Raw genomic sequence first — 17,224 nt, forward strand, 5'->3', positions numbered from 1 at the left:
AAATATACGTGTTTGTGAATGCCGTCCACGCATGATGCAACTAATTTATTTCTCATCGGGAAAGATTTCTGACTTTGAATCTCATCCCCCGGTAATGGATTGGACACGGAGATTCGATGTCGCTTTAAAAGAAAAGGGTCGAGGTATGCATCATGCCTCACTTTCTGTTTTCCATTTGCCCCTCTGTGGCTTTTTAAAAAATTCGATAATATCCAATTTCAACGGGATCTATCCCAAATCGTCACATCCGTCATCGAAAAGAGTGATGGTTCAAACTTTAGAAGAAACGAAAACACAACGCAGTTTAACTCCCAGCTTCTTCTACACTTTATTGTACTACTCAGATGGGGTAAAACATTCATTTGCATAGTAACACTGTTCCCTACAACCTGAAAAATCCCTGACCTTACTACTCATGATTAATTTGGCTTTAATGGCTGAAATAACGCTCTGCCACAGCATAGAAATGAAATCACTCTTTACGCGTTTTCGGTGGAAAATAAACAGTTTTCTCCTCTCTTTGAAGCCGCCTTATGAAAACCCGCAGGATTCATTGGCTGATGATAATAAGCTTCAGCCCGCAGATAATGACACCCTCATTAGCAGGTGAAAGACCCCCGTTAGTCCTGCTTATTTTAAAGCCAGCTTCTATCTTTTGTCTTGGCGCGTTTTTGACAGTAAGGACAACATTTGAAGCGACCCCCCCCCCCCTTTTTTTTTTTTTTTTTTTTAAAGACGAGTGCTAATTGAAACCTACTAAGCCTGTGGGGTATCTCTTCCCTGCGTACATGAAGGTGAATGTCCCCTCCACTGAGCAATAGGGACTCTGTCGAAGTCCCTATTGCTCAGTGGAAAGCCCATAGGTGAGTGGACTGAGACGTTAAAGGGATGATCAGGTGCTGCAGGGCTTTTCAGTTTTAGTTTTGCGCGAGTCACACGAAGATTTCAGGACTTTCGGTCCAGGCTTTAGACAGTGTACATCTCCAGCTGGCGTATTCATCCATGTAGGCCCACCACTCATATTTGTCGCTTTGATTTGGTCCAAACTCAAGGATGTAATAATATTAATGAGAAATGCATCAGTGCCACTAAAAAGTCAGTGAATTGTAACCGCAATTTATGATATTTTCCAAAGTCAAATATTGATAAGTTCATCTGATGCACCAGTCCGAATATCCACTTCGATTGTCACTTAGGTGATGATGGCGTCGCCTTTCTTCATCTAGACAGTGAAGGAAAGCGAACCTTCGCTCACAATTGAGTCTCTGCCTTCAGTGACTGATCACAGGCTAAAGGATGCTATGGCCCACGACACCCTGAAAAAGGAGAATGGATGCTGAATATTTACAGAGTCAACTCGTCTCCCCCCATCGTCTTTACTGAGTGGTGGACAATATTGGACAATAACCTCTGTGGTGGTGGTGGTGGTGGTGGTGTGTGTGTGTGTGTGTGTGTGTGTGTGTGTGTGTGTGTGTGGGGGGGGGTATACAGCTCTAAAGTGCCTCAGAGCTAGACTAGCTTTACGGCCGCCCTGGCGTCGTATCCTGCTGTGGCGCACGTCCCCTTTCAGACTGTTCTCTGCTGGTCGGTGCTGCAGTCTGAAAACCACAGTAAATTCCTAGAGGTGCACACTTTTTTAGCACCATTTGAGTCATATGTGAGGGCATGGGGTGGGAACAAATTGGAGGTCATGAGCCATGACGTGCGTAAAACACACTGGAGACGATATTACGCACAGTTGTCTTGTAGCTTTGCTTTAATAACTGGTACTCAAAGTTCTGAAAACGCTGAACTCATATGTTTTGCGTCAGACTGAAGCTTTTTCTGAAGCAAAATTCACCATAAAATGTAGTCGAAAACAGAGATGACAGAAAAATGTATGTCTGGACAGACCCAGTATACAGACCCTGTTATTTATCATTAAAACTGGGTCGAGAAAAAAATTATTATGTTTTTGGTGCCAAACCAGTTAAATCAGAAGAATCTTTCTACAATGCAACACATCAGGCTGTCAGGAATTTGTGGAGTAATCGTTAGGACGCAAATGTTTCACAAGAAAAGCTTACACATATCTGAGATTCAGCGGGCTAAGCTGCAGTGGGGGGCCTTATGATTTTAGTGCAGTCCTAAATATTAAAGTTTGTAGCACATCAAGTCTTTATTATTAATTTTTGGCATTAAAATAATGTTTGGATATTTTTTACTTGACAAGGCAAAAAAAATTAATAGACGCACTTTTTTCAGGACCGAGTGTGTAGTTCTGTGAAAAATAGTTCTGTGACCTGCTAATTTTAACAAAAATAATTATTCCTCGTCAATCATCTTTTGTTGCCTCACTTTTCACTCAGCAGTTCACTCAACACAAGAGTGAATCTGGAGATGTTTCTGTCGTAGCTTTGGATTTGGTGAATTGAAGCCCTGTCCTGTCCAGTCCGAGTGGAATTGTGACAGTCTGTGATAGGACGAAAGTTTTCAGTCTCAGCCAATCCGCGCGCCTCGCTGCCTACTGAGTGCAGACGCTCTACCAATCAAAGCCGGGAGCGCTGACCAGGGGAGACAGAAGAGCTCCGCTACTTTTGACGGGCTGCTCTCACTTTGAACCGGTGTCAACAAACAACAACAACATATTTCTCCCGGGCTACACCGCCTTAGCACCCGCGTTTCTCAGAAAACCTCAATACCGGCGATTAAAACCAACAGAATGAGAAACATACTCTTTTAACGACCCCCAAATCACGCTCTGTCTTTTTTCCTCGTCAAATTTGCCTCATCAGAGGCTCGTGGTTGTCCCGGGACGGTGCTTGGCTTTAGCACGAGCACGGCTAACTTTTCTCCGAAGCTACACAGGATAAATTTCGGGGAAAATTCTCACAGTCGACGGGGAAACCTTTGTAACAACGTCCACCTGCCGCTCGGTCGGTGCTAGAGCAGCTGGAGGAGGAGGTTCCTGCAGTCGTTGGGGTGTCGGTGGTATGACTGCGTTGGCGGGGTCAATACCCAGGATGATGCGACCCTCGCTGACCCAGAACTATCCCCGCAGCGGCTTCCCCCTGGAAGGTAAAAGGACGCATTAGTGGCTGAAGATTTTCTGCGTTTGAGAGCTAGTTAGCAAAAAGGCACTATTGTTTTTATACAGTCATGTCCCAAAGCTCAGCTCCAAGACAGGAATTAGAGGTTATATACCTATAAAATAGCCCCACATCTCAATTGACAGATATTTAACATTTGTATTAGGTTTTATTAATTATTTTAACAATGTTTTCACATTTTTGTACTTTTTTGTTCAAATTTATCCTTTAAAAAACTTTAGGCCATTTTAATTTTCATAAATATTTGCCCCACTCCGATAACATAATCAGCTCTATTCTTTGTCAAGTGGAGCATTTGTCGCCTCCCTTTTTTTTTGCTGTTTATAGCCTATATAATTAATGCTATATTATATATTATTTATATATTATTTTTGCGTCTTTGCTAAACTTGCCCTCTCTGTGGTGACCAGTTCTCGTAATATTTTGATTCAATCCAGTGTCTACACCGCTGGGTCAAGGCCGAGTCAACCAGCTCGGAGGAGTTTTCATAAATGGCAGACCTTTGCCCAACCACATCCGCCATAAGATCGTAGAGATGGCCCACCATGGAATCAGGCCGTGTGTCATCTCCCGACAGCTCCGTGTCTCCCACGGCTGCGTGTCCAAAATCCTCTGCCGGTACCAGGAGACCGGCTCCATCAGACCCGGGGCCATCGGAGGCAGCAAACCCAAGGTAGGGACCGGAGTCTCTTTGATCCAAATTCGTGTAAGGGTGTTTGACGTAGATTCATTTTAGTAACCTGTTGATTTTTAGTGATAATAGAGTCATGTGCCTTGTGCCCCAAGGGCCACAACAAGTGAATAAACACAGCGACTTTTCTGACCTTTGAAGCAGGGGACATCGCCGGACGTAGAGAGGAGAATAGAAGAATACAAGCGGGAAAACCCGGGTATGTTTAGCTGGGAGATTCGGGATAAATTACTGAAGGATGGGATTTGTGACCGCAACAACGTTCCGTCAGGTAAAAAATAAAAATAAAAAGTCAGAAAAGAACAGAGTGTGCCTACTAGCTACACTTTTTCAAAAATTTTACTTTATTATTATCAGTTGTTTTTATTTGTATTTTCCCCCAACATTTAATTACTAAATCTACATCCTGATAAAAATATTTTGAATTTGGAAAATAAAACAATAAATAAACGGCAACTTTTCAACTTTTTAAGATTTCTGACAAACCAATTTATTCCAGATTGTTGTTTTTGATACTTTAACTATTAGTTATTCATTTATTCCACTTCTTAAAACAATTCATATCATACATTAATTTTACTTCCAGACTTAAAAATATTTACTGTAATTATTTAATTATTTTTACTAACTGCTTTCCTTTATCTTAACGTACTTTCACAGTGAGCGCCATCAGTCGCATAATGCGGAGTAAGTTTGGGGGAAAAGGCGACGAAGAAGAGGATGAAGATGAAATTGAGAAGAAAGAGTTGGAGGACAACGAGCGGAGGGCCAAACACAGCATTGAAGGCATCTTAGGAGACAGATGTGAGTGAACTCTCCCAGCTGTTATTGTTTTTGTTCTTGCGAAAGAAAATAAGTGAAACGACTTATCTTTTTTCATATCAGTGAGCTCGATTAGAAACATTAGAGCTCAGCAGAATCCCGTTTGATCACATACGGTCTCAGTTTGCTGCAGTCATTTCAAGATGGGAAGTTGCCTATCAGTGTAGTGAAAGTGGAAACACCCACCTATATTCTGTGTTGTTGTAATTAAAGGGGGCATACGCTATCATGATCTCCACAACAGCCTCCACACCTCCAACCTGTTGAGCTGTGTGTAAAATAACATTGCTTCATTTGGTGGTGAACTGGCCTTGTCTGTGAAGCTGCTGCTTGCTGTAAAGTTGCTGTGTGTGGGTGGAGAAAGTGTGTGCGTGGAGCTTTGTTAGGAATTCTTTATCGACCATATCTCTTCGCTAATGCTTTTCCTATGAGGCCGTACCGTAAATCAAACAGCAGGTGATGGCTCTGTGCGGGAAAAAAGTAAGAATGTGTGTGTGTGTGTGTGTGTGTGTGTGTGTGTGTGTGTGTGTGTGTGTGTGTGTGTGTGTGGTTTAAAAGCAATGTGGGGCTCAATAGCCGCGTTACAGTAACTGCATATTATTATGCACATATTTCAAAAACTCCTGTGTACTTATGGAGCGTCATAAATCCACGCAGCACTTGTAAGAGCAGTGTCTTCATGCAATATAGAAACATAATTGGAGTTATGCAGTAATTTGATCTTTTTTTTAATAATGTAACCAATCGATCTTTATTGGTGCTGCAAAATGCTGTCGACTATAAACATTAAATAAATAAAGAAGAAAAGTAAGCACCTGTTGGAAAAGTCTCACAATCTGCGGAGAAATTCGAGTGTTATGAAAATAATTAATAAATAGATAGTTTTTTTTCTTTTTGAATTTTTTTTTTAAATTGGAAGTTAATTACTTTTATTACTTTTTTTAAGTAGTTGTTAAGTGAATGAAACATGACATATTCCCCTGCCTGCAGTCGCACTCAGACAGAAGCCTAATTGGAGATTAGTGACGTTTGAAGTTTGGGGTATCATTACTTCATAGCTGCATAAGGTCCAGTTAACTACCTCATTTGCAATGTCATCACTTTACCTTTAAGCTGCGTCATTAGAGTGGAAATTCGTTTTATTTGGTACCTTCCCAACTATTACTGCGCATATGCAGCTTCACTCCTAAAAAGGCCTGTAATGTGGTAATGTGCGTGTCAGCCTTTACTCGGTGAAATCACTTTAAACATTTTCTTCCTGGAAAAATTCATTATAATTTTAACTATCGCTCAGAGGGTCGGTTAAATTGAAACGAGGCATATAATTCAGGAGAGAAACACTACGAATGATGGATGTCCGCTCCATTTATCCCCATCTTTCTATGGAACTGGCGGCATTATAACGAAACCTTTATTTACCGGCTGCTTTCATAATCAAGCTATTACTATCTATCAGCCGTTTGGCACCAAATGCTAGAATGCGTTGCTTATTACAAAAGTACGACAGTTTCCATTGCCTTTCCTACCACTTATTAAATCAGTTTAAGCCGCCAAATGTCAACATTTAACCCACTGTTTCCCTCTAAGCACTCGCTCGCTGTCTGCGTCGGGGGAGGACAGATAAAGGTCTCTGGTTTGAGGAGACAAAATGTCCCCCAGATGAGTTGATCAAACATTTGTTCAACGGTTTCCATCTCCTCACAAAGGCACGCCTCGCGCGCACAACGGGACGCTCAGGGATGAACTTGGGAGACAAAGGCGTGAGAGTCTATTTGGGGCTCACGCTTGGGCTGCACGAGGACAAAAGGCCAGCTTGGAAACAGCTTTGGCCGGCGCAAAAGAAGTAGAAGGCAACCTGCTTATAATTCAGCCCGAGAAAGAAAAAAAATGTGGGGGGAGAGAGGAGAGCTTCTGCACAGAAAAGCCCAACGACGCACATTATGAGGCCGCAATGAAGGATGAATTATTCAGGGAGCGCTCCGGCGCGGTTTAGAGGGCCCGTTCACCGAGAGAAAATGGCCGTTTTCACCTACAAAATGTTTCCTTTTGGGGTCGGCTAAAAGGAGCCGGCTGCCATTCAGAATGACAATTAAGGCCTCTGAAATCCGCTCACGTATCGCCCGAAGTTGCGCGCTCGCTCCCAGAACCCGCGCGCGCACGCTGCCGCTCGCGTGTGCGCTGAAAGTGTACATTAAACATTTACAGTCGGTTAGCCACTTTGAAAGTAAGCTAACAAGTGGCACGCAGCAAGATGGAGCTAGTAAACCCGTAAACCAAAATAAAAGCGCATTAAAAATGAAGACGTAAAGATGCTTAGTTACAATTTTTGTGTTTAAATTATTTCTTTAAACTTTTGTTTCTTTTGGTCTGACTACAGTAAACTTTGAAGAAGTTTCTTGCTGTGTGCAACCCCACGCGCTTAAAGCAACATTGTCCCATTAAGCAGTATTTGATGAAGCGTAATCACCGCGTTTGTCATAATGTTCAGAATGTAATTGGTCAACAGTACAAAGTGGCCTTCTCCTCCTCGACGCATGAATTCCGTGTCCAGCCTGTAATACGCCATCCATTATCGATTCTTTGAGGAGTGCCGGCCTTGCCCCCTCGAACATCAATAATGTCTTCTAAATGATGTCGATATTGTGCTATGTCACATTTAATGATGGAGGGAGTGTATTAAAGAGTGTTTGCGGTGAATGGGGACCAATGTTCTCCCCGGAGAACCCCGATCTGGCCCGGAGCGCAGCTTCACAATGGTGCACCCCCCGGCCACCCGTCCTGCGCTGCGCACAGCTCCGAAAACCCTCCGCACCCCACTCCCCACCGCCCCCACCTCCTCTTCTACCCCCACTTGCTCCCCAAATCTCTTCAAGCAGATTAAATCGACCCTTTTATTTCATCTCACTTTCATCTGGAGAGCAACACCGCCCCTCTCCCTCTGTTTCCTACTCCTCTCTGTCTCTGTCCCTCAGCCCGCGGCGCTGAGCTCGTTTCATATCTGAGCCGCATCCTCCGGAGCGCACAAAGGAAAGTCAGTCCACTCTCTAAAGTTTTCTAATCAAGCTCTGTATTAACCGTTTGTGGGGTGATTGTGTATGGATTTATTGCAATTTCAAGCCTGATTTTAAAAGTTCCCATTTGTAAATGTCGCGGCTGCCCAGCTGTTTAAACTGGAGCAGCACATAGTGTCTTCGATCTCAGTGAACTGACATAAAGCGGTGGCAATAACACCATCACTGCCAACCGCGTTTTGTCCTTTAAAAAAAAACCCATGTTTCAACAAAAAGTCACATTTGTTGAAAAAGGTAGCTTTATTGCGTTAATCCCCTATTGGTAGTCATAGTCACAATGAAGGATTTAGACCTAATTTTAAAAGGTGAAATATATAAGCAGCCTGGTTCTAAACTAATTATATAAGGGCTTAAACACTAAGGTAAACATTTTCTTCCAAATTCCCATGCAACAAGGAAATTGAAACTAAAACAAAGGTTCCCCGAAATCATAATGCCTCTTCTCTTTCAGAATAAATACATCCTTGATAGTAAAGTTGGCCATGCAGACCTGTCACTGGGCTGCACCAACCTCTCAGCCTCATAGTAATTAACCCTGGAGACAAAGTTAATGATTAAAACAGTCACAGTGCCCCCACCTCCTCCCTCCCCTGCTGCACATTTTCACAGTATATCTTTTGGAGTCCATACTTAGTTAGGTGAAATTAGCCAGATAATACAGTGGAGCCTTGTTGAGGGCCAATACATTTCCATTTAGGCTGGCCGTGTGTGCGCATACACAACATGCATGCATACACACACACATTCCACTCTGCAATGCAAACAGTCAAAGGGATAACTTTATTTGGTGAAAGGGGATCCTGGAAAGGGCTAATTGAATAAGCCCGGGATCTTTGAAAAACCCCTACCATGGTGAGCGCAGTCATCATGTCATAATTAGGTTTATTGAGGCGCATTCCTTCAATCTGCCTCCATTCTGCCGGCCTCATTGTATCCGTGGCCTGGGCCAATGGCCGAGGGACAAAAGAGAACCGTGAGCAGACAATACATGAAAGAGCCATAAAGATTTAGCTGGCTTTGTCACAGAAACGGAGCAGGACTTTGTTTGTGTAAATAATGCGGGTGAAGGAGGGACTCAGGGTTTCTCTGCCACTTGGGGTGAAGATGGCGTGCTGCAAATGTGATACATGGGCAGACCCTGGACCAATGCCATGACTGGAGAAAACAACAGATCGAGGGGGAAGGAGTGAAGGAAAAAAGTGAAGGAGCTGAAGGGGAGGCAGAGGATGGGTCGAGAGGACATAAGCCTAAGGCTTTAGCTCAGGCAGACTTTTAACTTGAACTTTTGTATATAAACTATAGTTATTATCTAAAGATTATTTAAACTATCTATTTCAGTTCATGCCTATGCACGTCAGAACACTTAAGGCAGTGGGTGTGTGCTACCTTACGTAATAGACTAATTTCTTTCTTATTTCTGGCTGTTACAAAAAGGGTCAAACAACAAGCCAGTCAGTCTGTAAACATACCTCAGATTCTCTCTTTTTAGCTTCACCGATGTGAGCGTCTGATGCTTTCCTCTATTTTGTTTAACTGTATATTAAACATATTTGTGTGTCTGGGTATAGATACAAATAAGACAGATGTGACCTTGGATTTTTCTAAAATTTGTAACGCACATGTTCTGCTATTTCACAGACCAAAGTCATTAATCATAACTGCGAAATAATCAGTAAATGAAATTGTAGTTGTGAAATGTTAAAAACAAATAAAGACTTCAATTATAAAAAAAAGTAAATGAAATTGTAATTAAAGTAACTGCCCTAATAACTTACCAGTTGCTGTTTTGTCATCAGATCTGACAAACACAGAACCAATAAGATCTCGATAGATCCTGTAGCTATTAGCTGTTAGTGGCCTGAGCCAAGTGTCTGGTGAAGAGGGCTCTGTCTGTCCACTGAAAGAATGAATGTGTCACTCAGTGAGTCCCTGGGCACGAGGGCAAAGGGGGGCACGAGGGCCAAGTGGTCGAGCACCAAATCACTCTCTTCTGCCCCGGGGCTCTCTCTGTCTCTCTTCTCCTCTCTTCTCCTTGCCCCGTACTCCTCCCTCTCTCGTGAGTTTTTTCTAATAAGCCCATGCATGATGACTATCCAAGCATGAAAACATAGTTATCTGCAAATGAATGGCCGCTCTATGCTTCATTAAAGCCTCTTTTTCCTTTCACACTCTTATTGTGACACTCTGATATCAATTCAAAGGGCAATTAATGAATGCACACCAACTTTGAAGTCAGGGTGATTTCTTAAAAGGGCGGGGCTTTTGAGTGTGTGCGCATGTATGTGTATAAGGGGGAAGGGGCAGTGGTGTGTGATGGGGTTTATTTGGGGTATTCCCCCTTCAAGACCCGCGGTAGCGCCCCAGCCTTCACCCGTGATGGACTAGCCACATTGAGCTGAGAGTGAGCAAGCCCCAAAGACGATTTGAAGGGAGTGAAAGAGTGAAAAGGCCCAGCGAAGGTCAAGTAGAATGGCTCGCCTTAGAATAAGGCCCCTCTTTATCTGCTGCAAGTATGCACTATAGGCACAACAGCTGGGGGGGTGAAAGGGGTAGAGAGGTTGTTTTTTAATGTGCATGAGTGTGTTAGTGTGCATCTCTGAGAAAATAAGGAGGAATGTGAGTGCATGTCTGTCCCTCTCAGACATCTGTCTGTTTGGGAGATTGGATGTTTTTTAATGTGTGTGAGTCTGTGCATGTGCGCGTTATGGGGTTAAGGGTTGAGTGTCAAAGATGGCAGAGGCCAGTATATGCTGCTGATGGAGGGACAGGCAGCTGTCAATCACCTGACTGATGAAGCTTGACTTCTTCTTCACAGCTTTGTTAACTAATTAGCCCATGAGCTTTTGTGTTTGTGTTGGAAAAGAGGCTTTAAAATTGTGTTAAGGCTGCAGTCGTGCCCTGTGGGAATATGTTTTAGGAAAACTCTTAAACTTGAACAACTCGACACAGAATCGTTGAACAGATTTATCAGTATTGTCCCGTATACGCCCTGTGGCCTGCTTCGGGCCTGTCAGGGATTTAGTTTCATCACTTTGTATCTTTGAATCTTTGCCTGTTCAAAGAGTATGAGGAAGGCTTTAAAAACTTCAGTTATTTATGTAGAATCAAGATTTTGTTATTTTCCTGATTCAAATGGGTTAAAAATTAACTGCGTTTTCATTTTAAACATTAATATCAGTGTAGAATTTCATAATCAGTATTTTCCTAAAAAGCTATTTTGACTATAGAATTCTGTGTTTATGATAACTTCTAAATTCTTGGGATATAGCCAAAGAAAAAACACATTTTTGCTCTGCATCAAATGCCAATATTATTTCAGAAAATCAACTTAATTGAGAAAAAACTTTTAAACTCTTTTTTCTTTTTGTTTAGCTCTTCATGACACTATTCAGGGTTTCTGGAAGCAAAGTTGTTAGACTCGGCAGTGGTAACCAGCATGAGAGACATAATTTATTTAACACTCTATCTTATTCATCTTATTTACCCTCTATCACACACATTGCTAACTGTGTGGTGGCTCAGATAGGGCAGCGGGGCTGTGTCAGGCTTAGAGGGAGACAGAGAGATAAAAGAGGTTTTATTTGTCCTTTCCAGCACGAAGAGAAGATGTGTAAATACATTTACTTAACCCTTGTTCACGTACAGCCGTGAATGAATTAGCCTACCTTAATTAGTGGACAGTGATGTCAGCTAAACAGGTCAAACAGAAGTCATAACATTTACCTGGGTCTTTATTCCTGTTGTTGTTTATGTGAGAGACAATAGTTTAATAAGGTACACTAGCTAACTGAACGGCTGTAACTTTTTCTTAATTATAAAATTGTAAAACACTGGCAGACACTCTTTGAGCACAAATTCGGCACTATCGAATCTACCGATAGACCAGACGGTAAGACATCATCTAACAAGGCCGATACTGGCCAGTACTGGTTTTAAATATGCAAATATCAGTGCATTTCTACAGACCGTTGTAGAACGTGTTGATTTCCAGCACAAGTTGCATTTGAGCAACATTTATGATGAAAAGAAATTAACCATATATAAGCTGTCTGAGTGAATGTACCACTGTGTAGAACCTGATTACAGGTATGTCCTTGTTCATACAGGGATTCACTGCCAAACCCAGAGTTCCTCTGTAATATTTACTATCTGAGGTAAAAAGTTGGAAACTCATGTCCACGTTCTCCCATAAAAAATGAATCAGTGCACAATTATGCAGCCTGTTGCTTCTAATCCATAATCTCACTAGATTTTATTATTCATGTTTTTTATACTTGAATTAAAATACAAAAACAACAGTAACACATGTCCATGGATTGTTTCTTTGCCTAATTTCTGTAGAAGAAAAATAGTTCTTGTGGTCTGCTTGTGCAGCGATGAAGATACTTCCTTGTCAGCAAAACAAAATTAATAAAAAAAAATTGCATATGGCTGTGAGGCCAGCTTACGTCCCCATTGACTGGAGCTGAGAGACATTTTCAAAAGTTAAAAGACAGAGAAGGAACTGCAGGGTCAGCGGGCTGTGGAGGGTCGCTCCCCCCTAACGTTACACAGGAAACGGGGTTAGAAACACATTTAGCCATAAATGACAGGTAGCCACTTCCTGATCCCCCCCTTGACATCCACAACAGCTCCCGTAAGTGTTGACTGACAGCATCTCCCTTTATTCCATTTTTCTGCACATAACAAGGCAGTGATTGATGACTGTTTGTCCTCGTGTGCCATTTATCTGTATATTCACATTTTAGCCAACACACACACACACACACACACACACACACACACACACACACACACACACACACACACACACACACACACACACACACAGCTCTGGCTCATTTACAGGGCATCTGTGAAGGTTGAAACCTCCTCTTAGCAAGTCAAGTGAGATCATTCTCCTGCCACCCCTCCCTCTTGACTACCCGCATACAAAAAATACACACATGCACACATGCACAGTTTTTCTCAACCCATCAGAAAGAGTCGCAGATGGGTCCATAAGCTGTCAGTAAAGCCATTATCCATCCCAGCATCTGCCTGCCTTGACTTCTATATACTGTTTAATGCAGTCGGCCAGTCACTTAGTCCCCCTGCCGCTGAATAGGAGCAGCATGGTCGGCCCGCCCAAATAAATGCTGCGTTTGTCTCCTCTGCCTTTTGTTTTGTGGGTTTTTTTTTTTTTTGGTGAGGGTGATGGGTGGGGGGTGCAATGTGTCAGAAGCTCAATTTACCCTCACTGTTAACCAAAGCCCCAGAAGAGCTATTGGGATGTCCAAAGAGGGGTGTAAATAGCCCACATATGGTCAGTCAATTCCCCCAAGTCCCAAAATCCACATTGGACACATCCCCATCAGCTCCTTCTCTCTCCGTCTCTCACGCACACAGGCGTGTATGCTCAGTGTGTACTGTGTGATGTCTCTGTGGACATATTTAAGCCTTTGTGTCCCCATCTGACTATCCCCCCTCCCTCCTAGAAATCCAGCAATGCTGAAGTCTTTCCAGTAGTGTGTTTCAGCTAAATCCCTCTCTTCTCCTCCTTTTTCTCCTCTTCTCTGGGATGGCGTTGCACGATGGGAGCCATTTTGGGGGGTTTTTTCCTTCTTTTTTTGGCTCTGAAAAAGTTGTTTTGGCCCGGAGTGCTGTGCCCTGTGTGCCTCTCAGGGCTTCAGTTTGGTTAAATTAAACAGTTTTCTTTTCTCCTCTAACCCCTTCCCACCCACACTCCCTCCCACTCCAACTGCTCCTCTCTTATTTTGCGGCTTAATGCTCCCCAGCTCCCAGACAAGCTCGCAGAGGCTACTTTTCCAGGCCTTCTACTGCTCAGATAATTTTACCCTTTTAAGGCTCGTATTTTCTCAGATTTTGATGAACTGACAAGAGCTGGGACCGCATGCCTGTAGCCTTTAAGCCGAGGTGGAGCAAAAGTATACAGAGAGAAGTCAAGTGTTTACAGGGGCTATAAATACTGCATTTCAAGATATAGCATATGCATATGTACAGGGAGTGATATGAGAGTTAGAGTGGATAATTTGATTGGCTAAGGCTATTTGACGGTGCCAAAGCGATATGATCAGATCTTAGGGATAGCGAGGCGATGACGGCAAATGGGGCACTCCAAAACCACAGGTTTACAAGGTTGGAAAAGATCCGGGAAGCAGGGGAAAGGTTTCTCACCATCTAACCTTTCCTTGCTTCCTCCGTGAATAGGAAAGGTAGGGTACACTATGTACTGATGTTGCTCTGGTATTTTATTTTGTAATTACAAAGATCATGGTGGACTTGATCGGCTCTTTTAAGCCATGTGAGAAGGGCGAGTAATACTGGACACTGAATTAGGGACGCCTCAGGGCTGACAAGCTTGATTAACGTAGCTTTAAAAGCTTAGAATGAGGAGCGTACATGTGTGTGTGTGTGTGTATGTGTGTGTTTAAGAGCTCTTTAACCGAGCTGCAGGGTGTAGAGAGCTTTAGTGGTGGTTGGGTGACTGGCATCGTTCTTGGCACAGCTCTGCCTACAACAACACATGAACTGCCATCACCTGCCACTTTAATTTGCATGACATTACATTTTTAGCATTTAAGGGATGTGTTTGATTTCAGATCGTAAAAAGTGCCAAGAAATACATTTTAAATTTGAGATTTTTTCTTTCTTTTATGACGAACACGTCTCTCACAGTCAGCCTTTATCACCTAGGTGTTGTGGGTTTTATGCCAATTATAGAATTGGTATATTTAACATGAAGTATACCTTAAGTAAAAAACAAAAAATGCAGGAATTCAAATCTGCTTTTGGAAACCGTTTTAATTATTTGAAAGGCAAACTAAAAGATAATGTAATACTGACTTCTGATTCTTTAAATTATTGTTGTAAATATATATTTACATGCAAAACATTTGTAATAATTGATTGCCACAAAGACTTTATTTCTAGACACAAAAGTCGATTTGCACTAACCATCCCAAATAACAGTATAAAAGGCACTGACTGTCGTTCATTAAATTTATAACGTTAATGCAAATTTTATTGCTAACAAAACGTAGCAAAGTTTACAAACTGTAGTAATTATGTCATTGTCAGATGTCATTAGTGTGTGAAAAAAATTTGCTTTATGAATTTTATCACAGATGATACGCATCAAGAACAATTACATTCTGATGACATCGGCAAACATAACATTTTAGATACACTATGCCTATAACCAAATGTTGTAGTTTTGTTATAAAGGATTTATTACTGGTCAGTGAGCCCGTCCTCTTTCCCTGTGCATCTAATACTACCTGATGGTGTTTTAATGGGACCAGTCTTAGGCTTAAATCCTCATATGTAAGTGCAGCAGGAAACCTTGGTGTCATATTTTAATATGATGAGTGTCCTGGTAATTTTTTAGCCTGCAGAGTTAATGTTTGGAATGGGCTTTTTAACACCCCAACCTGACCGAAATGATTAAATACATAAATAAATAACAGTTACAATGACAGCAGAGCGGCCATAACTGACATTTTACTGTAAATAGGTATCTAATGTTTAATGTTTGTTTACAAAAAAAATCTGTTTTAACTTGACAATAACCATCCAGACAATGCAAACCATTTATTTACCAGTCAGAAAACATTTATACATATAATGTTATTGTGAAAGAAACAGCAATCAACTAAAGTTTAAGTTCACAATGACAATATGCCACGAGTGTCTTCTCCCAAATGTGTTCACATTGTTGTTTTTCACCACTAACATTCACAGTAAACTCAGTTTAAAGTCTTTTCCAAAGACATGTCATAAACAAACCTCACACAGTTGATTTCCATCTTAAGAGAGAGGCTCCATTTTGATTTCAAATGACATCTGACAACCAGCTGCACTGTTGCTTAAAACAAAGGAGACCTGTGGGAAGAGACAGAAGAGGTTTGGATCTTTTAGAACACATAAAAATAAAATCTGGGGAAATTGTTCGAAAGGGCACACCGTATTACAGTTTTTCTCAAATGTTAAAACACAAAAGCCAATCCTGTAACCCAAATGACCAGTAGTCTAAACACATTTACTAAATGTAGCCACCATATTCCAGTACCATAAACACATGTCACATGAAGACACAATTCACAAAACACAACCCTCTGTACTCATAAATCTAAACACATTTTTCCTTGCTAAAACACATGTTGCAAAACAACTCTGCTCATATCCTCAAATGAAAGCCCATGTGATGCAAAATGCTTGCCACAGTCACCAATCTTTGAACACAGGGAACACACCTGGCGTCATTCACTACACACAATGACTCAAAATTGAAGACACTTGTTGCTAATGCTGTACCCACATGTAAAAGCAAGTTCAGAGTGCACAGTATGCTGAAGGTTCCAAACAAACACAATGGATGAAGGCAGAGTCAGGGGAAGAGGAATTTGATGCAGAGGAGGGAGAAGAGCTGGCCCTGGAAGAAGAGGAGCAGGCCAATGAGGAAGAGGAGTTCAAATGAGAGGAGGAAGAGGAGCAACCAACGAGGAAGAGGAGAAGGCCAACATGGGAGAGGAGAAGGTCCAGGAGGGAGAGCAAGACAACCTCGCACCATCATTACGGACGAGATGCGAGCAACAGCTCAGCGACATGATGCCGCACAGTGATTGTGGTGTGTGTGTGGTGTGAATAACGTAAATAAAAAAACTTCACACCCTGTTCATGTTTTCAAGATTACTGTTGTGTGCAATAGATTCTGTTTTTGCATTGAGTTGTGTTACAGTAGTGTACGTACATGCAGGATTTTCTATAGATTTATACTACTCATATGAAACTCACAAATCTAAATGCCTAATCCTCTGCAGAGATCTACGACGATCCGTTACTGTATAGTTTCTAAAATATGCATTGGCAGTTATGAAACAAAGAACCTTCTCACAAATTGAGCATTGTGTTTTCAATTGTTTTGCTGTAGTGTGTAATGCTGTGTATAGTGTTTATAGTTTTGACAGCTTCGAGCTGCTCTCTTGGTGTGGGAGTTTGAGTTTTGCAGTGGGAAGGTGTGGTTGTGTTTATGTAGCTTTAGAGAAGGGTGTTGTGTTTGGACATTGGGGGACCTGGTGGTAACGTTTGTGAAATGTGTTTTAGCATTTGAGAAAAACTGTAAAAGACAAAACTGTGGATGTACTTTGCGTCTACCAACAACAACCAAGCAAACACAGATGCCCAGACAGACTATCCCCATGGGTACATTTACAAGCACAGCAACAGCCCCTGTTGCCTCCACTTCCCTTCTCACCCCCTCAGGTGCTCTTACAGTTCCCTCTGGAAGAAGGGGTGTTCTTTGGGGGGTGGGGGGGTTAGAATGCCCCCGGCTATACCCCCATCTATCCCACCCCAACCCCTCCAGCCCTCTGAGAAGCCTTTTCATGCCCCTCCCCAGCCCTTTCCAAGCTCCCCCGTGGGGCAGGTGACAGCCCTCCACTGTGAAGGGCTGAGGGAGCCATGACGGATTCCACAGATGGAGCGTGGAAATTGCCGGCAAAGACCTCAACTCTGTGGAGCAACAAAGAGCCCGAGAGTCAGAGGGAGAA

At 42.3% G+C, this 17,224-nt stretch overlaps 1 protein-coding gene across 6 annotated transcripts in view; it reads left to right on the top strand.

The window, feature by feature from the left end:
- Window positions 1–2,583: 2,583 nt before the first annotated feature.
- The window catches only part of pax3b (paired box 3b), a 28,709-nt gene continuing 14,068 nt past the window's right edge, over window positions 2,584–17,224 (top strand). For 4 of the 6 annotated variants that reach the window (XM_086260790.1, XM_086260788.1, XM_086260791.1 and 1 more), the window contains exons 1-4: window positions 2,584–3,057; window positions 3,527–3,762; window positions 3,922–4,051; window positions 4,441–4,584. In XM_086260790.1, the coding sequence (XP_086116916.1) occupies window positions 2,973–3,057; window positions 3,527–3,762; window positions 3,922–4,051; window positions 4,441–4,584 (595 nt within the window). In that variant the 5' untranslated portion in view covers window positions 2,584–2,972. The remainder of the gene's footprint in view (window positions 3,058–3,526; window positions 3,763–3,921; window positions 4,052–4,440; window positions 4,585–17,224) is intronic. The other 2 variants (XM_086260792.1, XM_086260793.1) reach the window with 1 other exon arrangement.

This window comes from Aulonocara sp. 'chitande type north' Nkhata Bay, linkage group LG14 (genome assembly GCF_057382095.1).
Source record: "Aulonocara sp. 'chitande type north' Nkhata Bay isolate Kocher_YH1m ecotype deep benthic linkage group LG14, A_spYH_male_GT1.1, whole genome shotgun sequence".
Taxonomy (NCBI): domain Eukaryota; kingdom Metazoa; phylum Chordata; class Actinopteri; order Cichliformes; family Cichlidae; genus Aulonocara; species Aulonocara sp. 'chitande type north' Nkhata Bay.